The sequence below is a fragment of the Sparus aurata genome, chromosome 6, assembly GCF_900880675.1.
Source record: "Sparus aurata chromosome 6, fSpaAur1.1, whole genome shotgun sequence".
Taxonomy (NCBI): Eukaryota; Metazoa; Chordata; class Actinopteri; order Spariformes; family Sparidae; genus Sparus; species Sparus aurata.
Window position 1 is genome coordinate 30,122,494 of NC_044192.1, and position 10,673 is coordinate 30,133,166.

The following is a 10,673-nucleotide window of genomic DNA, read 5'->3' on the forward strand; positions in this document are numbered from 1 at the left end:
AAGTAATAAAATACATTCATCGGAGTAAAGAGTACAATATTATCCCTCCGAAATGTAGTGGAATGAAAGTGGAAAGCGATGTGCAAAGTTCAGGTATCTCAAAATTGTACTTGAGTAAATGTACCACACTACACTCTGTCACTGGGAGCAACTGTTTTTTTTACATGACCAGTAAAATGAGACCCATATGTTATGTACATGAACACACTAGGTGTTGAATTCTGGTTGCTATGAATTCTGGGTTACTCTCACAGTCTGCAGGATTGTGCTCACACTAAATATTGATCCAAGATGGCGCAGGAGATGGCGGCCTCTGTGCTGTGCTCTCCCCTACTTCCTGTACCCGGAGCAATGTGAAATCAGTGTACGTGTACGCATACAAAGCCAATTCTGATTCTGAACATGTGCAGGCTCCAAACATCTGCAGAGACTTTTTACAGTAGGCTGGCTCGAAGTCCCGACAGCCAGAGAAGTGGCTGAAGGTTTCAACCAAGCCTCCCACCAGAAATCATGAGGCCCCTGATAACAGATCACCTCTGAAAAAAATAAAAAACCTCTGGCATGTTCCAGGATCTGCAGTCTGATTCAGGAATGTCACCCCTAGTGGCGTCCAGAGGTGACACAGGACTGCACAGGATATCCACGGGTTAAGCGACGCTCTTGCCCTGAGCTGACCTTCTCAGGCAGCGCTTGCTCCAAAGATAGTGAGCGCTTCGCTGACAAGATAGAGGACCGAAGCCAAAACCAATAGAAAATGCTGTCTGAGAACGCAGCGGCATTGTTTCGCTCCGTTTGAGTTGCTGGGAATAAAGGAAAAGAGGAGACAGTGTGACTGAGCGAGGATGGCTCAGGGACACATGTTGGGACTCATGCCAGCAGGGCAGGGTCACACTATGTGCAGTAACTTATACTAATGATAGGATGCTAACAGCGTTAAGTGCACATCACCACCAGAGACTCCGGCCATATTTCATCATGTAGTAAAACAGCCACATCTCCTAAATGTATGTATGTATATATATATTTCTACACACAAGAAAAAAACAATAATAATCATGACGGCTTCAACAGCTCTTGGAAACATGGACTCACTCATTTGCACCCATTGGACGGATACAGATATCAATTTGATATAAACCTGCCTACACGCTCTATCAATCACATAGCTACTTAATAGGTGGCTAAGGCTGCGGATAGTTGGGGTATAGAGCTGCCAATTCCATTAAAGTAGGGAGGATTTATGCGTTGCCTGAGAGGCTGGAAGTACGGATCCCCCACACCCCGAGGCCCGCTTCACGCGATCTGTGTTGCCATCGATTTTGAAAAATGCAGAAATCTCACACAGCATAAAAAAAAAAAACACTCACATTTAATAGAAGACTAGCATGGCCACTAGCATGTTTTTCTGTTGCCAGGTGAGGATATGACACGCTAACAGGCTGATGCATAATGGGGTCTTCTTGAAAGATGTCATAATTTTGTCTGTTTTCCTGTTGTTATGGATTATGAAACTTTTTTCGAAAATTGCAAAATGCTCATTCAATGCTACTTTTAGCGCAGATTTTAACACTCGAATGAACAAACAGTTCAGAAGCAGTCAGAAAACACAGCCTGCATCACAACACCCTGTAGCTGTTGCTGATGAGCACCGTGTAGGCAATTAGCAAAGGGTAATCATGTGGGCATCAACAGTCATTTGTTTGTTTCTCTCAGTATCCTTTTAAAATGTGACTGCTGGATAACAGGAGGCAAACACGGGCTGTGTGCTGCTACAACAGGCAACGAGAAAACCAGCGTTAGATTCAGCCTTAAAGGAACAATTCACCCAAAAATGAAACGTCGGTCATCATCTACTCACTCTCGCACGGAATGGAAGTCGGATGAAATTTCACAGTCCGCAAGACATTTCTGGAGCTTCACAGCAAAACAGGGTTGCAGCAGTCTTCTAAACGACGGAAAGAGATGCAGACTTGTTTTATTATGTAAAAAACAACAAAAAGGAATCCCTGAGATCACAAATTGCTTTGAAAAGAAATTATTCACACCCTTGCAGTCGTGCACCCAATTCAGACAGAGTGAACGCTACTGGTTCTAGATCAGAAATTACAGTGAAGATTTCAGCTTTTAAAAGGATGTAAACAATATTTCTTTACATCTAAAAAAAAACATCCCCACCTCCCTCAGCTGCTTAGGAGAATGCTGAAACGCTGTTTCAAAATAAAATGTTTCGTGGACTGCAAAACTTCTTCTGGCTTTCCCTGGGCATGGGGGTGAGTAGGCGATGACTGAACTATCATCGTTGGGTGAACTTATCCTTTAAAAAAAAGAGCAAGAGTTCATACTTCTTAAGAATTCTACAAATGCATTGATAAAGCTCTTGCTGTTTCCAGAATGCAAGGATTTGGATGATTCCCCCTTTCTATGTCAAAATGGATATCAGAAAAATCCCCTTTGTCCTAAAAACAGATACGATGGATACACGGAGACTCTATCGACTGCAGACTGTAACACTGTGAACTGGCCAACGCTACGATCTAGGTGCAGTGGTTGAGGTATCTCGCTAACAAGCATGTCAGGACACAACAACTGTGTTTGTTTTCAAATGTAATTATTAGCATTACTAGTGTTATTATTTGTTTATTTCACTTTTTCTTCCACTTCCTTGTTCCATTGTTGCCTCTGTACTGTAACATTCAGTTTTTGGTTGATATCAAGCTGAGCTGTTCTTGCACAGTTGAGAACTATTTCAAAATAGGAAAGCAGAAAAACATGAATTTCAACACCGAACAGTTTTTCTTTGGACGGATGCCGTCTGCCTGTGGCATCCTGACAGCACCGTACCATGTCTTTCTCTCTCTCTTTCTCTCTCGCTGTATACACAACATCTTTCCCACATGGCAGTGGGGATCTGTGTGTTTCAGGGGCTATTTTGTAAACACAAAAGGGCCATAACTAAGAGTTAGCTTCACTTGCTTTTCTAGTCCACAGATAACAAACATGGAGCGAACAAGTAGCATTAGGAGAAAAGCCATGGCCAGACAACACAAAGGAGAAGTCATGATTGCCGGAGAACAACTCAGGTATGAGAGGGAGAGGGAGGAACGTGACGCTCTCATGGTCAGGTTTTTTTTAGTTTTTTTTTTTAATTAAAGTTCAAAGGTTAGATATAAATGACTGATTTTTAAGTTTTGAGTTCAGGGCTAGGGTTTCAAAGGTAGGCGATTTTCACAGTATGATAACTGGCTCTGTAAATATCCCAGTTTCATCATATCAATGTGTTTTACATTGATCATTCTTGTTATTATCAGTTGCAGTGACCTTAAAGAAATAAAAAGAGACAGATTTTTCAAGAAATATCATGACTACAACCACTGAAACATTATTTTTAAAGTTATACTTATAAAGTGTTCAGTTGATAAGCAAATCCACACAGTATGATAACCGTCAATTTTCACACCATGGTGTACCTTGAAAACGACATGAATCGCTGCAAAAACCTTTTTGGCATTCTGGCTCATTTGAATTAAATTTGAAGGTTGAGGCTTCATGACGGGAAACTGATCAAGGACAGGCGCTACCACCTGCGCACCTATCCAAACTGCTTCGTGGCACAGGAACTTATAGACTGGCTCGTGAGCCATAAGGAAGCTCCGGATCGAGCAACTGCTGCCTGCCTCATGCAGCACCTCATGGATCACGACATCATCCACCACGGTGAGAAGGAAGGAACAGCATTAGCTTCAGCAAGGGGAAACTGACAAACAGAAATTGATTGTACCTTTATTTACAGACTCTCTAATTTAAAAAAAAGTTATTCGAAACTGTATGGTGCCTTTTCTCAGTGTGTGATAAGAGGCCAGTCTTCAAGGATGCCAAACTGCTGTACCGTTTCCGCAAAGACGATGGCACATTTCCCTTCAGTACAGAGGTGAAAATCTTCATGCGAGGACAACGGCTATACGAACAGTAAGAGCTGCTGTTTGTCTCGCGCTGTGATTCTCCTGTTTGAACAGCTAACCTTGAATGCAATGAGTGCAATGTCAGTCATGCTCACACACACTAAGTTGATGAGGATAGGACTGGGGTTGCAATTTCACACAAAGCAACACAGTATATATATATATATATATATATATATATATATATATATATATATATATATATATATATATATATATATATATATAGTATATATTTGTAATTTGAAGAGCTTTCAATATTTTTCAAACACAATTTGCATGTTATGAAGCATTTGATTTGTGTTCTTCAGGCTCATAGCGGACAAGAACTCCATTCTGCAGCTGAGAGAGGAGCATGGTGTTGCATATCAGCGCTCCTTTCCCGGCTGCCAGTTGATTGACTGGCTCCTTCAGAATGCAGAGGCAGAGTCCCGGCGTCGGGGACTGGAGCTGTGCCGCACATTGCAGGAGCATGGCATCATTCAGCACGGTGAGGAGTGTCCTCATTTGCCCCTTTGATGTATGCACTGAGTTTGCTGCTGGTGGCTGCATGCAGTGGGTGGTCAGCTGGGACTTTTAAAAATCTAAAGCAAATTTGCTCATCAACTCTTTGTGAGACATCCCATTAATCTGAGACCTGTTGTTTTGTGCTCTTTTGCTCTCTTGCACTCCCATCACTAGTGGCAAAGAAACATGATTTCTTTGACAGCGGACTGCTCTACCAGTTCTGCATCAATTTCCGCCGCCGCCGCCGCCTATCTGCGCTTTTAAATGAAAGCGAACAAGAGGAAGACGAGGGAGTGGCAGTGTCGACACCCGAGGACACCCATCCTGAAAGTCCATTTGTTCTGCGCAAAAGCCGACCTCAGGAGGGCAACAGTGCTTTCCAGTCTGGTAAAAAAAAAAAAAAAAATCTCTGGGCTTTATGCACTTTGTTTTGAACGCCGATTAATTGTATTGCACTTTCACAAATCCAAATTTATTAACAGTAGAGTCGAGTAAAGACCTGAAACAGGTTACCAGTGGGCGCCGAGGCAGCTTGAATTCCCTTCAGCTTCACTCAGCTGGATTCCCACCTCTCGCCCAGTCTTCAACTTCAGTGGCGAGATGCAATCCTAAATCAGGCGAGTGTGTGATGAATATTCATGTGGAGAGCGTTTCAAAATGTCTTTGAAGCATTTTGCGCACTGAGGCCTGCTTGTGTTTCATTGTCCCGCACTGGGAAATGTTGAAATCTTTTCATGATTTCACAGTACTGAGAAGAACTGTTACATGCGAAGAGTTGCTGGCACCTGGTGCACCCTTCCTCAAGAAAGTGTTGACGGTGAGCTGCTGCAAAACCACGGCTATTGTAGAGCTAATCACAATGGCGTCAACTCTAGGATTTAACAGCATCAATCAAGCATAACCCGGACAACCTCCCCCCAGCGTCTTACAGTGGATGACTGAAGTATAGGACAAAACTTCAATACTCCTTTAGGGAGCTTTTGCATACAGGTCTATTATAAAGGAGTGACATATTTAAGCTGTTTCATATTTCACATGAGAACAAAGAGATTCTTGGAGAGTTTTTTTGTTTTTTTTTTACATGTGGACTAATGATGTTGTATTTGACCAAATCATTTCTACAGAATGTGTCATTTTTCTCACCCTCCGACCATCACAGGTGATAGGAGATGCCCTGGGCTGGGGCTTTGTTGTCAGAGGCGTGGCTCCCTGTTATGTGCAGGCTGTTGACCCTGGAAGCCCTGCAGCGGTTGCTGGAGTTAAGGTTGGATAATTTGTGACATACGCGGCACTGAAAGTCAAGATTGGTAACCATTAAACTAAATCAAAACCTATGTACCTCCTGTTCCTTAGGTGCGGCAGTTTGTGTGCCAGGTGAATGGCCAGTGTGTTCTCTACCTGGACTACAGGACAGTCTCCAGACTGGTGATGACAGGAACCCGCACTGTTGTGCTGGAAGTAATGGAACCACTGGAATGACAACAACAATAAAACTGCCTTTAATTATGTCAAGTTCTTGTTTTCAAATATGAATGTACATATAAAATCTGTCCTCAATTGTTCTCTAGTATGTGCTCATTTGTGGATACCATTCAATGAAAAGGCTAGATAATGTAGGGTGCATGTGGTATTTTCATTAACCTAAATACATAATATCTTTTTATGATTTTATGAAAATAAAATTTTGTGTTAATACAACCACAATTAATACTAACTTTTGGCAATCCAGCCACTGCCCTGCTCCCTGATACGACTTCCGTCGTTCGGTCGCCGCCATTTTGGATCGAGAGTTGGCTCACTTGTAAAAGATAACATTAGCGAACACTGGCCTGCCCACCGGTGAAAGTACAAGGATTGCTCAGAGGACACTGGCGTGGTCCTGGCACTCATCAGTTTTGGAGTAGACTGTTTTAATGAGATGTGCACCACTTTGTCCTGCCCTTCGTTCTTCCTGCCAGTTAGCAGCTGCAGATGTGACAGCTAACCAGCTAGCTCAGTTAGCTAGCTGTGTTGGAGCATCAGCACCGGCTTTGAGGAGAGCGTACATCACCATCAGTCTGCACGCCCCGACCAGCCAGCTAACTTCTTTGTTCGCCCTCTATATGGTGAGGCAACCAGTGTAAAGCTATTCCCCACAACCATCATCAGGTGAGTAAAACGCAAAGCTTGATAGTCAGTACAACTGAAGAAATAAATAACGCTAACCGGCTATGCAGCGCTAGCTTTGATGCTAAGTACAGTAGGTGACCAAGCCTGCAAGAGCGGGCAACGCAGCTAATGTTGGCTAACACACCAACGCTAGCCGTCAGAGCTAACAACATGTCCTGTAAATCGCCGATCCCCGTAATCAGTGGACACAGCGGAGCAGTAAAGGTCATAGATGTGTTTCCATTTCAGTATTTCTGGTCGAGCCAGCACTTAATCAGTAATGAAAGCTAACTTTGCAACATGGCTATTGAAAAGGCATGTCCGCTGATCCAGTACCGTTACTGGGCCCGCGGAGAAACTTATGTCTTGAACAGATAATGTTATCCTGTCATCATAAGTACCGTAAATACGTTGGCTGTGTGTTATTGCATGGAAACGTGCTGAAGGGGCGTGCCGTCTCTTGTGATGTTGGTGATAATTGATTAGCTACTTACAACATCATATTGAGGAATTGAGGAACTGTGAGTGACTGTGATTAGCCTTACAATGATGACATACTAATATTCACATCATTTGTTTGTTGTTAGAGATGTATCAGCTCCCAGTGAACAACCTTACAAGAATCAGGAGAGCGAGGAAACAAGTGAAAAAGGCCCTTGGAGACATTGGACTGGAGTTCTGCAAGGAGGCGGCGGAGGTGAGTGTGATTTGGGTGCATTTGAGTAGATAGTCAAAAATGATTTGAGAAACTTAACATAAAGATGATTCTCATTCATGTTTCAAAATGAAGTTGTAAGTTGTATCTGATTCTATTCTATCTTATCTCAAATGTTAAGAAAATATGCACTTAATTCTATGTCAGCTCAGCAGAATAAGTCAACATTTTTTTTCTGTTTATGATAACATTTTATATAAGAAAACATTTGTCCTAATCTTTCCAATTCCCTTCACAGGAATTCAAAGACTTTTGCCCGAATGATCAATTTGTAAAAGGCACTCTTTGCCTTGATATCTGCGGATGGGATCCATCATACTCTAAAACACAGGTAAATCTGACAACCCTGTCCAAGGCCTTTTTGACTTCTCATGCACAAATCACATTTATCTTAATCCCATTGTTTTGTCCCATGATGTCTCTTAGGAATACCGATCGAAGCCATTCTGCTGCACAGAGTGCCCCTTTTCTTCCAAATACTACTCAGGCTACAAGAATCATTTCCGCAATGTGCACAGGAAAATCTTTGACAGCAAAATTCTGCTCAACTGTCCATACTGCACATTCACTGCAAGCAAGAGAACTCTGGAGACGCACGTTAAAATATTCCACATGCCCAAATCAGCACGGCAGAACTATGGAAACTCGCAGGGAATTGCACTGGGAAAGAATGACAAAACCTATCTTGATAGAGCCAGACAGGGAAATGGTGTGGAAAAAGCAATGTACTTTTGTAAAAAGTGCACGTTCCGGGACTCTCTCTACAATGTTGTGAGAAGGCACATCTACAGGGAACATTTTCAGCACATCGTCTCACCGTATCTTGGCATGGTTTCTGAATCATTGGTCAAAAATGGTGCTAATTCTGTCAATGGCAACAACATCCTATGTAAGCGCTGCCAGTTCTCCACTCGTAGCTACGAGGCTCTAGTACAGCATGTTATAGAGTACCATGAGCGCATTGGTGCTCAGGTGACCACCATGATTGGACATGCTACTGTTGTTGTCTCAAGACCCCAGCTCTTACCAGAGGCGTCTCAGAAAGCACCTGTGATCGTTAGCAGGGGGCTTACACATAGAGCTGACCCACTATCCCAACCAGTAATCGGCTATTTAAAGCCTGTGGGCCCTGTTGTAAAAAATCAGTCTTCCATTGCAGCCAGTAAGGTGCGTGTTGCAGTTCCTGGCAACCCCATTGTGGCTGAAAATAATTCAGCGGGTGTAAACACAGCGCAGACACAGAAGTGGAAGATATGTACGGTTTGCAATGAGCTTTTTCCTGAAACCCTCTATAATGCTCATTTTGAGAACGCACACAAGGCAAAGAAAGTGTGGGCACTGGCTAAGTACATCATGAAAATCCACAACTTCACCAGCAAGTGTTTGCTTTGCAACCGCTACTTGCCCAGCGACACGCTGCTTAACCACATGCTAATACACGGGCTTACCTGTCCACAGTGCCACTCTGCTTTCCACAATGTTGAGAAAATCATGGAGCACACGTCTCAGGCTCATCCCGATGACTTTGTTGGACCCCCAGGTGCATCACCGCTGACCTTTGATCTCACCATCAAACAAGAGAAGTCCAGTAACGTACAGCTTGTCGTTCTCACCTTTAACATGAAGGAGTCTGTCAATGGTCAGGATCAGTCTGCACCTGCTCAGAATGCTGCTCCACCTCTGGTCAAAGTTAGCGCTCCAAGAATGATTGAGAAAAAGCCTGACCCACTTGCTGGTAGAAGTTATCCTGCAGTTACTCACAAGAGTGAGGTTGGAAAGACTCTGTGTCCGCTGTGCTTCACCATACTCAAAGGTCCCATCTCCGATGCTTTGGCCATGCACCTGAGGGAGCGACACCAAGTGCTCCAGACAATGCATCCTGTAGAAAAAAAGATGACATACAAGTGCATTCATTGCTTGGGGGTGTACACCAGTAACATGGTGGCGTCCACAATCACCCTGCATCTTGTGCAGTGCAGGGCAGTTGGTAGGACCCAGGCAAGCCAAGGCTTCAAGTCTGCCTTGACTCTCAACTCATCTGGTGCTGGCTTCCTCAAGAGACAGCCACCACCGCTGGCCATGACCAACCCTAAGAAATTCAAACTGAGCAAGGAGTCAAAGATTTCCACCACAGCTGTTGTAAATCAGTTTGGGTCTGATGGCCTTGCTCTGGATCCCAGAAGCTACGAACACAAGACGTATGAGGCCAGGAAGAATTTCCTTACCGCTTACTTCAACCGGCGACCATACCTTACTCCTCAGGAAGAGGAAAGGCTGTCGGCAAGTCTGTGGCTGTGGAAATCTGACATTGCTAGTCACTTTGCAAACAAGAGAAGGGTCTGTGAGAAACTATGCGAGACCAAGAAGGTGTCTGTGCTGCTCGGCTTTGACATGCATGCAGTCAGGAAAGTTAAGCACGACCTGATATTTGAGGATAGCAAGTTAGACGGCACCTCAGTGGCAAGACCTGGAGGCCTCAAGTTTGGTACCCCGAACACAGACCAAAACAGGCAGTGTGAGACTCTAAACTGTACCTTAAAACTCAGCACATGCACGGAGACCATTTCCATTGACTCAGACAGTGAACCAGAAATAGAGGAGACACCTACTGAGAATGGAAATGTTGACACAAACCAACAAGAGAATGTATTATCACAGGAGCCCGTAAACCTGATCGAGGAGACAGAACCTGTGAACACTGACGACTCCCCCAGAGAGCAGGAGAGCGCTTTGCAAGATGGGAAAGCAAATGCTGGGATGACATCCTGTTAGTGTCTCTGCTTAGCAGTGTGCCTTGGTTGAGTAACAGTTCAGTTTTAAAGTGTATACATTTAAAACAACAAAGAAAACAACACAGGTTGACAAACAACAACTTGATTACTTGGTCAAATATTTGGTTCAGCTCCAGATGTTACTCGTGTTGGAAAGACGGACAAACAGTTACACTATAGTGCATAAGTATATGGCATATGTAAGTGACATTGTATATATTTTAGCCATTGTTCTTTGTTAGGATCGTCATACAATCTGTGTTATTCACCTTTAAACTGTCACAAGATTTATGAAATGATTATGCCATCTTCCCTACTTGCATAGGTTTGTTATCTCAACTGTGACAATGCTGTATCATACTGTTATTTCACATTTAGAAAGTGTAGGATATGCTAATTGCTTATGTACATGTTTTAATAAATATGTTTGTTTAATAAAAAATTGCAGTTCTTTCCTACACAAGTCTTTGATAATTATGTGTAAGATCAATAAGTAATTGACCCCTATTTTCTACAGGACAGGAAAGGAAGATAGGCTTCAGTCTCACTTTCAGTTGGATGCCTATTTATAGG

General features: G+C 43.2%; 2 protein-coding genes and 1 long non-coding RNA gene across 10 annotated transcripts in view; 2 read left to right on the forward strand and 1 right to left on the reverse strand.

Annotated features, from left to right (window-relative positions):
• Positions 1-6,289, reverse strand: part of LOC115583403 (uncharacterized) — a 25,880-nt gene extending 19,591 nt beyond the window's left edge. Inside the window, exons 1-3 of the long non-coding RNA XR_003984359.1 lie at positions 6,182-6,289; positions 5,865-5,936; positions 5,610-5,757 (exon numbers count right to left, since the gene is read on the reverse strand). This is a non-coding gene — a long non-coding RNA (uncharacterized LOC115583403). The remainder of the gene's footprint in view (positions 1-5,609; positions 5,758-5,864; positions 5,937-6,181) is intronic.
• LOC115583400 (DEP domain-containing mTOR-interacting protein) lies at positions 1,374-6,028 on the forward strand. Of its 8 annotated transcripts, none has more exons than XM_030420185.1 (11): positions 1,374-1,415; positions 2,467-2,604; positions 2,982-3,080; positions 3,536-3,714; positions 3,843-3,966; positions 4,271-4,449; positions 4,641-4,853; positions 4,949-5,083; positions 5,213-5,283; positions 5,626-5,730; positions 5,820-6,028. In XM_030420185.1, exons 2-11 carry the CDS (start codon positions 2,570-2,572, stop codon positions 5,943-5,945), a joined length of 1,266 nt encoding a protein of 421 aa, XP_030276045.1. In that variant the 5' UTR covers positions 1,374-1,415; positions 2,467-2,569; the 3' UTR covers positions 5,946-6,028. The 8 variants fall into 8 exon arrangements, with proteins under 8 accessions (XP_030276045.1, XP_030276047.1, XP_030276050.1 ...); XM_030420187.1 differs by having other exon boundaries at positions 2,467-2,552; XM_030420190.1 differs by having other exon boundaries at positions 2,467-2,552; positions 2,989-3,080.
• On the forward strand, positions 6,254-10,558 carry adnpa (activity-dependent neuroprotector homeobox a). The gene is made up of 4 exons (XM_030420182.1): positions 6,254-6,614; positions 7,202-7,311; positions 7,568-7,660; positions 7,756-10,558. The coding sequence occupies exons 2-4, from the start codon at positions 7,204-7,206 to the stop codon at positions 10,099-10,101; spliced, it is 2,547 nt and encodes an 848-aa protein (XP_030276042.1). The 5' UTR covers positions 6,254-6,614; positions 7,202-7,203; the 3' UTR covers positions 10,102-10,558.
• The last annotated feature ends 115 nt before the right edge of the window (positions 10,559-10,673 follow it).

Coding starts and splice junctions, on each gene's coding strand:
- LOC115583400 (XM_030420183.1), top strand. CDS start 2,197: ATGCTGAAACGCTGTTTCAAAATAAAATGTTTCGTGGACTGCAAAACT. Junction 2,539..2,981: donor TGGCCAACGCTACGATCTAG/GTGCAGTGGTTG, acceptor TTGCTTTTCTAG/TCCACAGATAACAAACATGG. Junction 3,967..4,270: donor GGACAACGGCTATACGAACA/GTAAGAGCTGCT, acceptor TGTGTTCTTCAG/GCTCATAGCGGACAAGAACT.
- adnpa (XM_030420182.1), top strand. CDS start 7,204: ATGTATCAGCTCCCAGTGAACAACCTTACAAGAATCAGGAGAGCGAGG. Junction 7,312..7,567: donor TCTGCAAGGAGGCGGCGGAG/GTGAGTGTGATT, acceptor TTCCCTTCACAG/GAATTCAAAGACTTTTGCCC. Junction 7,661..7,755: donor CATCATACTCTAAAACACAG/GTAAATCTGACA, acceptor GATGTCTCTTAG/GAATACCGATCGAAGCCATT.